Source organism: Vipera berus (genome assembly GCF_964194415.1).
Source record: "Vipera berus genome assembly, chromosome: 2".
Classification (NCBI taxonomy): domain Eukaryota; kingdom Metazoa; phylum Chordata; class Lepidosauria; order Squamata; family Viperidae; genus Vipera; species Vipera berus.
The window spans coordinates 278,110,291-278,128,238 of record NC_138203.1 but is presented as its reverse complement, the minus strand read 5'-3'; the positions used below and the strand labels follow the sequence as shown (position 1 = coordinate 278,128,238).

Below are 17,948 nucleotides of genomic sequence, written 5' to 3'. Positions count from 1 at the left end.
AAGTGATCAGAACCGAAGGCTTCAAAATATCCCCTTCCTTCTCCCTTCAGGTGTCAAGAACAGAAACTGGATCAAAATGGAGGCTTCTTTGTACGGAGGAAGCGATCCAGAGGAGACGCCCAGCACAATGGCCCAGATAAACCCAGAGAATGTGTCAGTGGAGGATGACATGCCGAAGGAAGGATGTGAGTCAAACAGCCGGTAGGGAGCAGAACTTCTAGAAACGCAGGATAAATCCAGCAAGCCTTTCAGAAAACCTGGAGCTGTTTGTACAGGTAGTCCTCAGCTTAGGATGGACCCTCCAAAAGATGCAATAGCATAGCATAGCATAAGAATAGGATAGGATAGGATAGGATAGGATAGGATAGGATAGGATAGGATAGGATAGGATAGGATAGGATAGAGAAGGATAAGGAATGGAGTGGAATGGAATGGAATATAATAGCATAGCATAAGAATAGGATAGGATAGGATAGGATAGGATAGGATAGAATAGAATAGAATAGAATAGAATAGAATAGAATAGAATAGAATAGAATAGAATAGAATAGAATAGAATAGAATAGAATAGAATAATGGGATGGGATGGGATGGGATAGGATAGAATAAGAATAGAAGAATAGAATAGAATAGAATAGAATAGAATAGAATTAGAATAGAATAGAATAGAATAGAATAGAATAGAATAGAATAGAATAGAATAGAATAGAATAGAATTAGAATAGGATAGCATAGCATAGCATAGCATAGAATAGAATAATGGGATGGGATGGGATGGGATAGGATAGAATAAGAATAGAATAATAGAATAGAATAGAATTAGAATAGAATAGAAATAGAATAGAATAGAATAGAATAGAATAGAATAGAATAGAATAGAATAGAATAGAATAGAATAGAATAGAATTAGAATAGGATAGCATAGCATAGCATAGCATAGAATAGAATAATGGGATGGGATGGGATGGGATGGGATAGGATAGAATAAGAATAGAATAATAGAATAGAATAAGAATAGAATAATAGAATAGAATAGAATAGAATAGAATTAGAATAGAATTAGAATAGAATAGAATAGAATAGAATAGAATAGAATAGAATAGAATAGAATAGAATAGAATAGAATAGAATAGAATAGAATAGATGTAATGTGATAGGATAGGATAGGATAGGATAGGATAGGATAGGATAGGATAGGATAGAGAAGGATAAGGAATGGAGTGGAATGGAATGGAATATAATAGCATAGCATAAGAATAGGATAGAATAGAATAGAATAAGAATAGAATAGAATAGAATAGAATAGAATAGAATAGAATAGAATAGAATTACAATAGAATAGAATAGAATAGAATAGAATTAGAATAGAATAGAATAGAATAGAATAGAATAGAATAGAATAGAATAGAATAGAATAGAATAGAATTAGAATAGGATAGCATAGCATAGCATAGCATAGCATAGCATAGCATAGAATAGAATAATGGGATGGGATGGGATGGGATAGGATAGAATAAGAATAGAATAATAGAATAGAATAGAATAGAATAGAATAGAATAGAATAGAATAGAATAGAATAGAATAGAATAGAATAGAATAGAATAGAATAGAATTAGAATAGAATTAGAATAGAATAGAATAGAAATAGAATAGAATAGAATAGAATAGAATAGAATAGAATTAGAATAGAATAGAATAGAATAGAATAGAATAGAATAGAATAGAATAGAATAGAATTAGAATAGGATAGCATAGCATAGAATAGAATAGAATAATGGGATGGGATGGGATGGGATAGGATAGAATAAGAATAGAATAATAGAATAGAATAGAATAGAATAGAATAGAATAGAATAGAATAGAATAGAATAGAATTAGAATAGAATAGAATAGAATAGAATTAGAATAGAATAGAATAGAATAGAATAGAATTAGAATAGAATTAGAATAGAATAGAATAGAATAGAATAGAATAGAATAGAATAGAATTAGAATAGAATAGAATAGAATAGAATTAGAATAGAATAGAATAGAATAGAATAGAATAGAATAGAATAGAATAGAATAGAATAGAATAGAATTAGAATAGGATAGCATAGCATAGCATAGCATAGAATAGAATAATGGGATGGGATGGGATGGGATAGAATAAGAATAGAATAATAGAATAGAATAGAATAGAATAGAATAGAATAGAAATAGAATAGGATAGCATAGCATAGAATAGAATAATGGGATGGGATGGGATGGGATAGGATAGAATAAGAATAGAATAGAATAGAATAGAATAGAATTAGAATAGAATAGAATTAATAGAATAGAATAGAATAGAATAGGATAGGATAGGATAGGATAGGATAGGATAGGATAGGATAGGATAGGATAGGATAGGATAGGATAGGATAGCATAGCATAGGATAGCATAGCATAGCATAGCATAGCATAGCATAGCATAGCATAGCATAGCATAGCATAGCATAGAATAATGGGATGGGATGGGATGGGATAGGATAGAATAAGAATAGAATAATAGAATAGAATAGAATAGAATAGAATTAGAATAGAATAGAATAGAATTAGAATAGAATAGAATAGAATAGAATAGAATTAGAATAGAATTAGAATAGAATAGAATAGAATTAGAATAGAATAGAATAGAATAGAATAGAATAGAATAGAATAGAATAGAATAGAATAGAATAGAATAGAATAATAGAATAGAATAGAATTAGAATAGAATAGAATAGAATAGAATAGAATAGAATAGAATAGAATAGAATAGAATAGAATAGAATAGAATTAGAATAGGATAGCATAGCATAGCATAGAATAGGATAGCATAGTATAGGATAGCATAGCATAGGATAAGAATAGGATAGGATAAGAATAGGATAGAACAGCATAGCATAGCATAGCATAAGAATAGGATAGGATAGCATAGCATAGGATAAGAATAGAATAGGATAGGATAGGATAAGAATAGAATTAGAATAGGATAGGATAGCATAGCATAGAATAGGATAGCATAGCATAGGATAAGAATAGAATAGAATAGGATAGGATAAGAATAGCATAGCATAGCATAGCATAGCATAGCATAGGATAAGAATAGGATAGGATAGGATAGGATAGGATAGGATAGGATAAGAATAGAATTATAATAGGATAGGATAAGAATAGAATAGAATGCAATGCAATGCAATGCAATACAATACAATACTTCTTTATTGGCCAAGTGTGATTGGACTCACAAGGAATTTATCTCCGGTACATAAGCTCTCAATGTACACATAAACAACAAAGGGATAGGTCATAGATCATAAATCTATAGTAGCGTTCTGCAGGGAGAAGTTGAAAACAGTTTATGTCCAGGATGTGAGGGGTTTGTAGATATAGTTACAACCCGATTTCAAAAAGCTACAACTGCTACAGCACCCCCATGGCCCCATGGAGAATTTTGGCCCCCTGGCAATCCACAGGGATGCTGCCTTGCTTCCTCCCCACCTATCTCTTATCTGGGGGAGGCCTTGGGAGACCGCAGGCAGGACATGTGTGAGCTTGGGAGGAGCTGTAATGTGGGCTCAGCCTGTGCTAGCCCCCCTCCCCCCCAAAAAAAATCCTGTGGTACTCAATGCTCCATTTAATGTTTGCATCGAGGAGAGCAGGCATGGAGGACCTTAAGCGAGGCAATCATATAGGTGTTTTTGCTTAACAATCATCCTGACCTGCAAAGGATGCATTGTGGTTGCTACTTGAGGGTTATCACCAGATGGATTTGGAGCTGGCTGTCAAACCGTACTCAGCGTGTAGTCCTCAGTGGCACTACATCCACACGGAGAGAAGTAAGCAATGGGGTGCCACAGGGCTCCATCTTAGGCCCACTGCTCTTCAATGTCGTCATAAATGACTTAGATGGGGGGGGGCTCATCAAATTTGCAGATGACGCTAAACTGACAGGAGTAGCCGACACCCCAGAAGACAAACTCAGGATCCAAAAAGATCTTGACAGACTTGAACAATGGGCCCTATTCAACAAAATGCGTTTTGATGTGGAGAAAAGCAAAGTTTTGTATTTAGGCAGGGGAAAAAAATCAAAGGTATAAGTACAGATTAGGCGAGACAGGGCTCAAAAACAGTAACCGGGAGAGGGAAATATTTTCAAAGAAAAATAAAACCAAGAAAATTTCAGTTGCCTTTGGGACAACCATGACCTGGATGATTGTGAATCTAGATAAGATTAAGATTAAGATTAAGATAAAGATAAGATAAGATAACCTTTACTGTCATTTTTTTACTGTGGGAACAACGGCGCACGTCAAAAATGAAATTTAGTTGCCTGCTCTCAAAGTGAAACATACATGACCCACACCTAAAACATACTACATACAACATATGTATAGACCCACACCCCTACATGTACATAACAATAAAATATTAAATACTGGCCATCCTGAATATATAACGGAAGGAGGAAGCCAGAGAGTTCACAAGGTTAATGCTGTATGGAATGAAACTATGGCTGAATCTGGATGTTCTGCTCCGGATACCACGAAGCCCCCTCCTCCCAGAAGGCAACAAGGAAAACAGGTCGTGAAGAGGGTGTGTAGTGTCCCAGATAATCTTACGGACCCTGTTCAAACAATGCTTCTGTGCTATGTCCTGGATGGGAGGGAGGGAACTGCCCATGAACTTTTCGGCCGTCCTCACCACTCTCTGCACCACCTTCCTGTCCGAAGCAGGGATGCTTCCAAACCAGACTGTGATGCCGTATGACAGGATGCTCTCGATCGTCCCCCTGGAGAAAGTGGTCAGGATAAGGGGAAGGAAGATGAGCTTTTCTCTTTAGATATTCCTCTTTCTTCTTTCTTCAGGTGACCAGAGAACTTGGATCAAGATGGAACATTCTCAGATCGTGCTGGAGGAAACACCGAGGACCTTAGCAGACAATTCCCAGTGGATGTTTCCTGCCTCCTCTAACATTCATGGGCTGAGGTGGGAATTCCAACTGGATAAGACGCCGAGCAAGGGGAAGAATGAATGGTGTGACCTCTCCGATGATCTTACAGTGGCTGTGGAGAACAACCACACCATGCAGACTGAAGGGGGAAAGGCTTTGCTGTCGAAGCATGGACAAAAATGCTGCTATAAATCAGGGTTGGTTGAGACGCAAGGGAAATCCTGCGCGTGTCCCTCTTTGGAGGAGAAGGTCCAGCAAAAACGTCACTTGGAGAAACATCCGAAGAGCCATTCGGCTGAGCAAGAAGCCGAAGCCTTAGAGGTGAGGAAAGAGATCCTGGGAGATGATTTGATGGGGTACTCGAAAAATCAACCAGACGAGAAACTCCTTGAGCACTTAGAGGACGGGAAAGACGGTAATAACCGGAAGGCCGTCAAGAGAGATCAAGGCATTCAGACGGAAGGGAGGCGGTATCAGTGTGCCCAGTGTGGAAAATTCTTTCGACACAGACAGACATTGACAAAACACCAGAAGATCCACACGGGCGAGAAGCTGCACGAATGTCTGGCCTGCGGGAAGGGTTTCACATCGCGAGAACCTCTGCTGAGACATCAGCGGATCCACACGGGGGAGAAACCCTACGAATGTTCCCAGTGCGGGAAATGTTTTCGGCAGAGAGTCCACTTGATGTGTCATCAAAAAACCCACACGGGAGAAAAACCCTTTAAGTGTCCCGAATGTGGGAGAAATTTCTCTCGGAGGGATAAACTGATCAGGCATCAGCGCATCCACAGAGGCCAGCGGTCTTACGCCCACGCCGAACACGGGAAGAGCTTTGATCCGAAGGCAGCTGTGCTCAAACATCAGAGTCTCTTTGAAGGCCAGTGACAGACTTTTGGCGTCATTCTTTTGCGGCCCATTTTACCAGAGGGGTCCCACTCACCTCCAATGCCTGTCAGGGTTAGGACAAGCTCCTACGGGCGGTCCAAGCGGAAAACAAAGCTTTCAGGTTAGAAAATTTGCAGATCGGCACAGAGCTCCCCTTGCAGAACGCTACGCGAACAGCTCTGTTCTTGGCATCCTGCTTTTAAAAGCCACTCCAAACCTGACTGTAAATCCCGTCGTCCTCAGCCAGCCTTTCCCGCAGTCGATGTTGGGATCCGGGTTCCCCCGAAGGACGCCAAGATGAGGGAGGTTCTGAAGGAAAGGAGAATAATAAAAAGCCATTTGAACTCTGTAAATTGCAACAGAGCCTCTCTGCCTCTCCACGATAAGAGGGATGGGGTTGAAGGTGTCGAGTGTGCACAAGGAAAGCCACTGCAAAAAGTGAGGCCCAAGTGCAAAAAATGAAAGGGGTTTGATGGGGGGGCGAGGGGACGCTGATTTCAAAAGGCGGGCCAAGGTTGAAGGAAACGGGCGAATGCAGAATTTAGCAAGATCAGAAAGGGAGCGGTAAAACAAAACGGTGAAATTGGAAAATGAACAATTTCAATCAGGCGATTGGTAAAAAGCCCAGTCAGCTAAGTGATGCTTTTGAAAGCCAAGCAGTGAAAAGGTTTTTGTTTTTTTTTTTGATCCGGTTTCTTAACTTGATCTCTGCGGTCTTCAACTGCCAGGAATCCTGGGAGTTGAAGTCCGCGTATCTCAAAAAAGTTGCCCGGGTTAAAAAACAAACAAACACTGCTCTTCTTGGATAAAATAAAGAGAACCTAGTGCTTTGTGTTACGCTCAGGGCTTTTTTTTGTCATAGAACGCTCAGAACGGAGTTCCGGCACCTTTTTTGGATGGAACCTTGTAGGGTAGGCAAGGTGGGTTATATGACATGTGTGAGTTCCAGCACCTTTTTCTTTTACAAAAAAAGCACTCTATCTATCTATCTATCTATCTATCTATCTATCTATCTATCTATCTATCTATCTATCTATCTATCTATCTATCTATCTATCTATCTATCTATTATGTGTGTGTGTGTGTGTGTGTGTCAAATGTTAACTATTTAGATTACCTTGCTAGGCCCCAAACATGGGGCAAATCTTTATTTCCTGTTTTCAGCCTATCTTGAAGGCCATCGAACAGGCAGTAGTCACACCGGACAGCTCATATATTTGTGTAAATTACTAACAAAGAATTAACGGAGACTGAAATGCATTTCTAATGATGAAAACTAATAAGTTAGAAATGCATTTCAGTCTCCCTTAATTCTTTGTTAGTAATTTACACACACACACACACACACACACATATATATATATGGATCTTTGGTCATTCGGGTTTTTCCCCGCGTAGAATTGAAGGTGTAGGAGCAACGTTTCGACGGAATCCCATCCGTCATCCTCAGGCTGGTGGCTTCAGCTTCCTTCTTCTGGGAGAAGCATATATATATATATATATATATATATATATATATATATATATATATATATATATAAATCCAAGTACTCACCTCTGTGGAACTAATGGCGATGGATCCAATCTTGCTACAACAGGGCTTTTCAACCTTTTCACCCATTGTACCACTTTTAGGATCTGGCAGCATCCGAGTACCACCAGTCGCCTAGCAAGGTGTCAAAAACTTGATGACCCCCCTTCCCCCAAAAAAGGAAAAAAAGTGATGAAGTACAGGTAGTCCTCGACTTACAACAGTTCGCTTAGCGACTGTTCAAAGTTACAATGGCACTGGAAAAAGTGCCCCCCCCAAGCCACAGCCGAGCAAGACACCTGCCTGCCCACCTGGCAGCACTCTTCCTCCTGTCCGAGGTTTTCATTGTTGTGAGCATTTCTGTTGAGGATTGGCAGCGGGGGTGGGGTGGGGGGTGTTTGGTTTTTATTTCCTCCCCTCTGCTGGGTGGTTGCAGCAGGTTTTGGTCATTTCACATGACCCTGGGACACTGTGACCGTCATAAATATGAATCAGTCGCCAAGCATCTGAATGTAAATCACAAGACCCTGGAGATGCTGCAACATTCCAGCTGATCGGCGCTTCTTTTGGGCTCAGCAGAAGCGCCGGGATCAGCTGGATCCTGGCGCTGATCCTGGCGCTTCCGCTGAGCCCTGACAGCCCTGCAGTTCCAGCCGTCTCTCGCTCAGGCTTGTGTGGTGCTGACACCGGTTCAGCCCATTCCCCTGTCCCGCTACCACTTTTCTAGGATGGTCGCGTACCACCTGCCAGGTGCCAATGTCCCACAGGTGGTGCCCCTACCACTGGTTGAAAAGCCCTGTGCTGGAAGACTGAAAGTCTGTCCGAACGGTGGAGAATGGTCAAAACTGAAGAAGCTTCTTGGATGAAGAAGCGACACCTCTTCTAGCCAAAAACGAGAAAGTCCCGTTGCCTTTGGGAAGAAAGCACGTTTGGGACGGACTGTGACCTGGATGGAGAACTGAAAATCCCCACAGACCAGAGGTAGGCAACACTTCGCTCTTTTATGACTCGTGGACTTCAACTCCCAGAATTCCTGAGCCAGCATGGCTCAGCTGGGAAACCTCTCCCTTTCCCCTCAGCATGGCTGGCTCAGGAACTCTGGGAGTTGAAGTCCACGAGTCATAAAGCGGCCTAGGCCAGAGGTAGGCAACACTTGGCTCTTTTATGACTTGTGGACTTCAAACTCCCAGAATTCCTGAGTCAGCATGGCTGGTTCAGGAATTCTGGGTATCGGTCCAGAAGTCATAAAAAGAGCCAAGGTTGCCTAACTCTGTCCTGGTCAATTTCTCCTGCTTTTATTTTGTGAAGCGCTCCAACTTTCACTCTTTTTATTACCAACGGAACCCAGCCAAGGCCAATTTTCCCTGGGGTGAGCTTGCCTGGGTGTGCAAGGCCAGGGCAGGAAGTCGTGCACGGTGCACGGATGGATGCAGGGTGGCGTGCAAAAGAGGCGTGCAAAAACCAGAGCCAGCCAGACCCAGAAAACCTTCTTTTTGACGCAGAGCGGGGGTGGGTAAAAAGAAATCAAGAAAAGCGCCTTTTGAGTTTGACCGAAGGAAGTAAAGCCCCACTTGCATTCGTTCATTCGTTCGTTCGTTCCTTCGTTCCTTCCTTCCTTCACGCCCTCCAGAAGCCTCAGGATGCCCCCTTTTCAACTGTGGGACAAGTCGGACGCAGCACACTCCTGCCAACCCGAGTTCCCAAAACCTTGCATGCCCTTTCCGCGTATTCACGGCATGGTGGTGGTGGTGGTGGGGACGGGGACAAACCTGGGTCAATCACCCACCTACGCCTCCATCCCTGCTGGCTGGCAAAAGAGCAGGGCCCGGGGTCCCTGACAATCCTGCAACGGGGACCAGTTTGCGGGACACACACACACACACACACACACACAGAGACACCTCCCCAAGTTAGAAAGTGACTCTGGGATGGGCAGGACCAGTTTGTGGGACACACACACACACACACACACACACACACACACCTCCCCAAGTTAGAAAGCGACTGGGACGGGCAGGACCAGTTTGCGGGGACACACACACACACACACACACACACACACACACCCCACCTCCCCAAGTTAGAAAGCGACTGTGGGACTGGCAGGACCAGTTTGCGGGACACACACACACACATACACACACACACACACACACACACACCTCCCCAAGTTAGAAAGCGACTCTGGGACGGGCAGGACCAGTTTGCGGGGGACACACACACACACACACACACACACACACACAGAGACACCCCACCTCCCCAAGTTAGAAAGCGACTGTGGGACGGGCAGGACCAGTTTGCGGGGGACACACATACACACACACACACACACCCCTCCCCAAGTTAGAAAGCGACTCTGGGACGGGCAGGACCAGTTTGCGGGGGACACACACACACACACACACACACACACACACACCCTCCCCAAGTTAGAAAGCGACTCTGGGACGGGCAGGACCAGTTTGCGGGACACAAACACACACACCACCTCCCCAAGTTAGAAAGCGACTCTGGGACGGGCAGGACGAGTTTGCGGGGGACACACACACATACCCCACCTCCCCAAGTCACACACACACACACACACACACACACACACACACACACACACACACATACCCCACCTCCCCAAGTTAGAAAGCGACTCTGGGACGGGCAGGACCAGTTTGCGGGACACACATACACACACACCCCTCAGGACGTTTGCGGGACACACACACACACACACACACACACACACACCCCTCCCCAAGTTAGAAAGTGACTCTGGGACGGGCAGGACCAGTTTGCGGGACACACACACACCCCTCAGGACGTTTGCGGGACACACACACACACACACACACACACACCTCCCCAAGTTAGAAAGCGACTCTGGGACGGGCAGGACCAGTTTGCGGGACACAAACACACACACCACCTCCCCAAGTTAGAAAGCGACTCTGGGACGGGCAGGACGAGTTTGCGGGGGACACACACACATACCCCACCTCCCCAAGTCTCACACACACACACACACACACACACACACACATACTCCACCTCCCCAAGTTAGAAAGCGACTCTGGGACGGGCAGGACCAGTTTGCGGGACACACACACACACACACCCCTCAGGACGTTTGCGGGACACACACACACACACACACACACACACACCCCTCCCCAAGTTAGAAAGTGACTCTGGGACGGGCAGGACCAGTTTGCGGGACACACACACACCCCTCAGGACGTTTGCGGGACACACACACACACACACACACACACACACACACACACCTCCCCAAGTTAGAAAGCGACTCTGGGACGGGCAGGACCAGTTTGCGGGACACACACACACACACACCCCTCAGGACGTTTGCGGGACACACACACACACACACACACACACACACACCCCTCCCCAAGTTAGAAAGTGACTCTGGGACGGGCAGGACCAGTTTGCGGGACACACACACACCCCTCAGGACGTTTGCGGGACACACACACACACACACACACACCTCCCCAAGTTAGAAAGCGACTCTGGGACGGGCAGGACGAGTTTGCGGGGGACACACACACATACCCCACCTCCCCAAGTCACACACACACACACACACACAGACACACATACCCCACCTCCCCAAGTTAGAAAGCGACTCTGGGACGGGCAGGACCAGTTTGCGGGACACACACACACACACACACACACACATACCCCACCTCCCCAAGTTAGAAAGCGACTCTGGGACGGGCAGGACCAGTTTGCGGGACACACACACACACACACACCCCTCAGGACGTTTGCGGGACACACACACACACACACACACACACCCCTCCCCAAGTTAGAAAGCGACTCTTGGACGGGCAGCGAGCTCAAGCCGCGGAGCCGGCGGCGGCGGCGGGGGGGGGGGGAGAACTCCGATTCCAGGTTCGGGGCGTCGTGCGAACGGCGGCCTCTTTTGTCGAGGCGGAGCCAACGCGGATCCGCCGGCAGGGGGCGGTGGGGCCAGGAGCCTCGCCTGCTTTGCGGCTCCGCCATTAATCCAGCGCCCAGCCGGTGGGATCGGAGAGGAGAGAAGGAGAGAGAGAGAAAAGAGAGAAAAGGCGCGGCGCCGCCGCCGTCGGATTTCCCCAGCCCGCCATCCGGGGACGGGGCTCCGCTTGGCGGAGGGGCGCCAGGGTGCAAGCGGGCCGCAGAGCGGCGGTCCCGCTTGCACCGGGATTGCAGGTAGGCGCCGGGTCCCTTCGCGCACGGGAGGGCTGGACGCCGCCTGGCCCCGGCCTGATGCTGGCCCCGGGAGACGGAGGAGGGCCCGGCCGCCTCCGCCGCCCTCCGGCCGGCGCTCCGGCTGGAGCCGGCGGGCGCAGGAGCGAATCCCGGGGCGCTGCAGCCGTCTGCCATCTCCTGCGCCCCGGAGACCCGCTTGGCGCTGCTCCCGCCTTTGCAAAGGTCCTTCGCGGGACAAAAGGCGGCGGGGAGGTTGTGTGTGTGTGTGTGTGTGTGTGTGTGTGTGTGTGTGTGTGAATCTTTGTTGTCCGCCATTCCGTCTTTGCTTTCCGCTAGAAAGCCGGCAAGAGAGGAGGCGTGGTTAACGCTCGGAGTGGAGACCACGAGGAAATTCATTTTTATTTTATTTATTTATTTATTTTAATCCCATTTATATCCCGCCCTTCTCGCGGGCTTACAATTTAAGCACAAACCAATGTGCTTAGCAATAGCCTTCATTCTATGTATATGCCTGCTTTATTAGGGCTTTCGCCCCCCCCCCCAAGCGGCGTTTTTACAAAGTCAGCTTATTGCCCCCAACAATCTGGGTCCTCATTTTACCTACCTCGGAAGGATGGAAGGCTGAGTCAACCTTGAGCCTGGTGGGATGCGAACCTGCACTAATTGCAGGCAGCTGGTGTTACTTAAGGAGGCATTAGCCCACTGCTCCACCAAGGCTCCTATGCCCTGGGCTGCAGGCTAGACTCGGGGATGGAGAAAGCAACGTTTCCCCAAAAGGAGGCAGCGGGGGTAGGGGGAGGGAATGAAGTCCTTTAATTTAGATGTCCCGGAGACTAGGGGAATTCTGGGTGAAATCAGGCATCTCCCACTCCGTTAACAGAATAACAAGAGTTGGAAGGGACCTTGCAGGTCTTCTAGTCTGACCCGACCCCCACCCCGCTCAAGCCGGAAATCCTATCCCACTTGCAGACCAAATGCTGTCCAATCTGTTCTTTAAAATCTCCGGTGTTGGAGCACCCGCAACTTCTGGGAGGCAACTCCTTTCGTTAATTAATTGTTCAGAAAATTTCTCTTTTTTTTTAAAGGTTGCTTCTCTCCTCAGTTAGTTTCCATCCGTTGCTTCTTGTCCTGACTTTACCCCCACTTCTTTGTGGCAGCCCCTCAGATATTGGAACGCTGCTATTGTGTCACCCTGACTCCTGCTTGAGCAAAGGGCTGGACTAGAAGACCTCTAAGGTCCCTTCCAATTCTATTCTGATTCTGAGTCCTTCTTTTCGCTAGACTAGACATACCCCAATTCCTGCAACCGTTCTTCATAAGAAGAGACTGGACAGCCATTTGCCTGAAATGGTATAGGGTTTCCTGCCTGAGCAGGGGGTTGGACTAGATGACCTCCAGGGTCCCTTCCAACTTCTTCTTCTTCTTCTTCTTCTTCTTCTTCTTCTTCTTCTTCTTCTTCTTCTTCTTCTTCTTCTTCTTCTTCTTCTTATTATTATTATTATTATTATTATTATTATTATTATTATTATTATTATTATTATTATTATTATGTTTTAATCTCCAGTCCCCTAATCAGCTTTGCTGCTATTCTCTCCCATTTTTCTAGAGCCTCAACATGTTTTTTTTAATATCGTGGTGACCAAAACTGGACGCAGTATTCCAAGTGTGGCCTTACCAAGGCTTTATAAAGTGGTACTAACACTTTTTGTGATCTTGATTCTGTCCCTCTGTTAATGCAGCCTTGGCGCTTTTGACAGATGCAACACACTGCTGGCTCATGTTTAAGTAATTGTCCACTTGGACTCCTAGATTTCTCTCACAGTTATTACTATTGAGCAGGGTACCGCCTATTCTGTACCTAATAGAATTAGAGAGCCTTATTTAAAACAATCATTTATTTATTTAAAAGCTTTGCACTCATCGAAAAACACAACTCTGGGTGCTTATCAAGATAGAAATAATCCCTTTTCTCTCTGTCTGTCTCTCTTGTCCTGGAAACATAATTTGAACCTAGTCTTAATTAACTAGGGTGTGTTTAATAATGCTGTGCTGAATAATGAGCGTGATCTTTCACTGTAGTAATCTGAACTATGATTTAAAAGCCATAAAGGATAAGTTTATTTAGCAGGTAAAGGCAAACTCCTATGATTTAAGGTTGTGTCGGCCTTTTTTCCACAGCTTCCATAAGGATGTTTTTTTAACTGCAGGGTTGAATTACCTTCATATGATACTTTTGGTTAGGTAATGTTGGCAATTGGTTAAATTGTTAACATTTGGCCTTCCCTCAACTACTTCTTTGATTGTTCTTTTTCTTGGCTGTTTTGGAAAGGGGAAATCTGTGGAGATAAGTCTTTTGTCACATTTGGAGATAGTTACTTGACCCCCCAAAGATCGATAACTAGAAAAACAATGGAAATGTATCTTGAAATGTGCTTATCCATGAGCTAAATTCATTTACGCCTTCTGAGGAGAAAAATGTCTTCTGCTCTGTGCGAATTTTTAAATAAAAAGAGGGAGAGGCAGAAAAATTACTCTGGCCTGTTAATATTTCTGGGGCACTAAAAACCTTGTTTTTTATTTTTTATTTTTTATTTTTATCTATCATCTATCTATCTATCTATCTATCTATCTATCTATCTATCTATCTATCTATCTATCTATCTATCTATCTATCTATCTATTTAACTAACTAACTAACTAACTAACTAACTAACTAACTAACTAACTAACTAACTAACTAACTAACATTTATTTGCTGCCCACCTAGCTACGAAGTCAGGAGCTAGGGGTCTTTGGCCTTCTGAAACTGTGACTGCATCTGGCGGGTAATTGTACAGGTAGTCTCTGAGTTACAACCGGTTGCTTAGCAACCGTTCAAACATTCAATGGAATCCCCAAAAGCTAGTTACAACCCAATTCTGATGGATGCTCCCCCAGGATCATGTGACTACATTACAGGCGCTTAGGTAATGGCCCGCATTTACAGGCATTTGCTGTGTCCTTCAGTCACATGAGCATGACTTTATGACAGTTTTGCTTCTGGTTATTCGCAAAAATGCCCCATACAGATAGTCCTCGACTTAGGACCACAGTTCAGCCCAAAATTTCTGTTGCTCAGGGAGACAGTTGTTAAGTGAGTTTCTTTTAAATAGCTAGATGATCAGGCTACCTATGGTAATTCTTCCAATTTCCCCCTAAATTTTATTTATTTACTTTGAAAATTGATATGGGCTCTGTACAGTTAGTCCTCGATTTACGACCGGTCGCTTAGCAACTGTTTGAAGTTATGATGAAATAATTATGATGTTCCAAAGTTGTGACGGCTGCACCCCTGCCCCAGTCATGTGACCAGGTGGTGGGCAGAGGGCAGCCAGCCTTCATTTACAGCCATTTGCAGTATCCTGTGCTGACACAACCGCCTTTTGCGACGTTTTTGCTGAAAACCGTCACTTCCTTCCATGTTTTTGGCAAAAAAAGATCCACGGTATGTAATGGGTTCCCTTTGTGACCACAGCGTTCACTTAGTGACCGCAGCAAAAACATCATAAAAAAATGGGTCTGATTATGTGGCAACCCTGTTTATGATCATCATGGTTTACCTCAGTAATGGGCAGGCTCCATTTCAGTCAGACGTCGAGGACCCCCTATGTAAGTCTAGGCACCTAGTGAACAATGTGTCAACGCTGCTAACATCGGATGTTCTTGCTTTGACAAAAGATGAAGAAGCAGTTATTTTATATTTCTACTTGTGTACCACTTTTAGCCCCTTCATGGATTACTGCCTTGTCGTGGCGAAGGGGCTTGCGTAATTCAATGAAGCTATGAGCTATGCCGTGCAGGGCCACCCAAGACGGACAGGTCATAGCTGAGAGTTCTGACAAAACGTGATCCACTGGAGAAGGAAATGGCAACCCACTCCAGTATCTTTGCCATGAAAACCCTATGGACAGTACCAAAAGGCAAAACGATATGACGCTGGAAGATGAGCCCCTCAGGTCGGAAGGCGTCCAATATGCTACTGGGGAAGAGCAGAGGGCTAGTACTAGTAGCGCCAGAAAGAATGAAGCGACTGGGCCAAAGCCGAAAGGACGCTCAGCTGTGGATATGTCTGGTGGTGAAAGGAAAGTCCGATGCTGTAAAGATTTTTTCTCCATAGGAACCTGGAATGTAAGATCCATGAATCAAGGAAAGCTGGACGTGGTCAAACAAGAGATGACAAGACTAAACATCGACATCTTAGGTATCAGCGAACTAAAATGGACAGGAATGGGTGAATTTAATTCAGATGACCATCAGGTATACTACTGCGGGCAAGAATCCCTCAGAAGAAATGGAGTAGCCTTCATAGTCAATAAAAGAGTAGGAAAATCAATACTGGGATACAATCCTCAAAATGACAGAATGATCTCAGTTCGAATCCAAGGCAAACCATTCAATATCACAGTAGTCCAAGTCTATGCCCCAACCACCAGTGCTGAAGAGGATGAAATTGACCGGTTCTATGAAGCCCTACAGCACCTTATAGAAGTAACACCAAAAAATGATGTCCTTATCATCATGGGGGATTGGAATGCTAAAGTAGGAAGCCAAAAGATAACTGGAATAACAGGCAAGTTTGGCCTTGGAGTACAAAATGAAGCAGGGCACAGGCTGATAGAATTTTGTCAAGAGAATACGATGGTCATAGCAAACACTCTTTTCCAACAACCCAAGAGACGGCTCTACACATGGACATCACCAGACGGTCAACACAGAAATCAGATTGACTATATGCTCTGCAGCCAAAGATGGAGAAGCTCTATACAGTCGGTAAAAACAAGACCAGGAGCTGACTGTGGCTCAGACCATGAGCTTCTCCTTGCAAAGTTTAGGCTTAAACTGAAGAAAGTAGGGAAAAGCACTAGGCCAGTCAGGTATGAATTAAATCATATCCCTGTTGAATATACAGTAGAGGTGACAAATAGATTTAAGGAATTAGATCTGATAGACAGAGTGCCTGAAGAACTATGGACAGAGGTTCGCGACATTGTACAACAGGTAGCAACCAAAACCATCCCAAAGAAAAAGAAATGCAAGAAAGCAAAATGGCTGTCTGAGGAAGCTTTGCAAATAGCTGAGGAAAGGAGGGAAGCGAAAGGCAAGGGAGAAAAACATAGATATGCCCAATTGAATGCAGAATTCCAGAGAATAGCTAGAAGAGATAAGAATGCCTTCTTAAATGAACAGTGCAAAGAAATAGAAGAAAACAATAGAATAGGGAGGACCAGAGATCTTTTCAAGAAAATTGGAGAGATGAAGGGAACGTTTCATGCAAAAATGGGCATGATAAAGGACCAAAATGGCAGGGACCTAACAGAGGCAGAAGAGATTAAGAAGAGGTGGCAAAATTACACAGAGGAACTATACAAGAATGAGCTTAATGTCCCAGATAATCACAATGAGGTGGTCACTGACCTCGAGCCAGACATCCTAGAATGTGAGGTGAAGTGGGCCTTAGAAAAGCTGAGCAACAACAAAGCTAGTGGAGGTGACAGTATTCCAGCTGAGCTATTCAAAATCTTAAAAGACAGTGCAGTAAAAGTGCTACACTCAATTTGCCAGCAAATTTGGAAAACTCAACAGTGGCCACAGGATTGGAAAAGATCAGTTTACATTCCAATTCCAAAGAAAGGCAGTGCCAAAGAATGTTCAAACTATCGCACCATTGCACTCATTTCTCATGCTAGTAAAGTCATGCTTAAAATCCTACAAGCTAGACTTCAGCAGTATGTGGATCGAGAACTACCAGAAGTACAGGCAGGATTTCGAAGAGGCAGAGGAACTAGAGATCAAATTGCCAACATACGCTGGATCATGGAGAAAGCTTGGGAGTTCCAGAAAAACATCTACTTCTGCTTCATTGACTATGCTAAAGCCTTTGATTGTGTGGATCATAACAAATTGTGGCAAGTTCTTAAAGAGATGGGAGTACCAGACCATCTTATTTGTCTCTTGAGAAACCTATACGTGGGCCAAGAAGCAACAGTGAGAACTGGACACGGAACCACTGATTGGTTCAAAATTGGGAAAGGAGTCCGGCAAGGCTGTATACTGTCGCCCTGCCTATTTAACTTATATGCAGAGCACATCATGAGAAAGGCAGGGCTAGATGAATCAAAAGTTGGAATTAAGATTGCCGGAAGAAATATCAACAACCTAAGATACGCAGATGATACCACTCTAATGGCAGAAAGTGAAGAAGAACTAAAGAGCCTCTTGTTGCGGGTGAAGAAGGAGAGTGCAAAACTTGGGTTGAAACTTAACATTAAGAAAACCAAGATCATGGCATCTGGCCCTCTCAATTCCTGGCAAAT

The 17,948-nt window shown here is 44.6% G+C and overlaps 2 protein-coding genes across 3 annotated transcripts in view; both read left to right on the top strand.

Moving 5' to 3' along the window:
- Window positions 1-6,683, top strand: part of LOC308661170 (uncharacterized protein) — a 33,510-nt gene extending 26,827 nt beyond the window's left edge. For both annotated transcript variants that reach the window (XM_081316003.1, XM_081316004.1), the window contains exons 6-7: window positions 51-185; window positions 4,873-6,683. In XM_081316003.1, coding sequence (XP_081172129.1) covers window positions 51-185; window positions 4,873-5,846 — 1,109 coding nt within the window. In that variant the 3' untranslated portion in view covers window positions 5,847-6,683. The remainder of the gene's footprint in view (window positions 1-50; window positions 186-4,872) is intronic.
- A 4,774-nt stretch (window positions 6,684-11,457) lies between these two features.
- The window catches only part of LOC308661165 (uncharacterized protein), a 34,062-nt gene continuing 27,571 nt past the window's right edge, over window positions 11,458-17,948 (top strand). The window contains exon 1 of the mRNA XM_081315994.1: window positions 11,458-11,595. The gene's annotated coding sequence lies outside the window, so the exon portion shown is untranslated. The remainder of the gene's footprint in view (window positions 11,596-17,948) is intronic.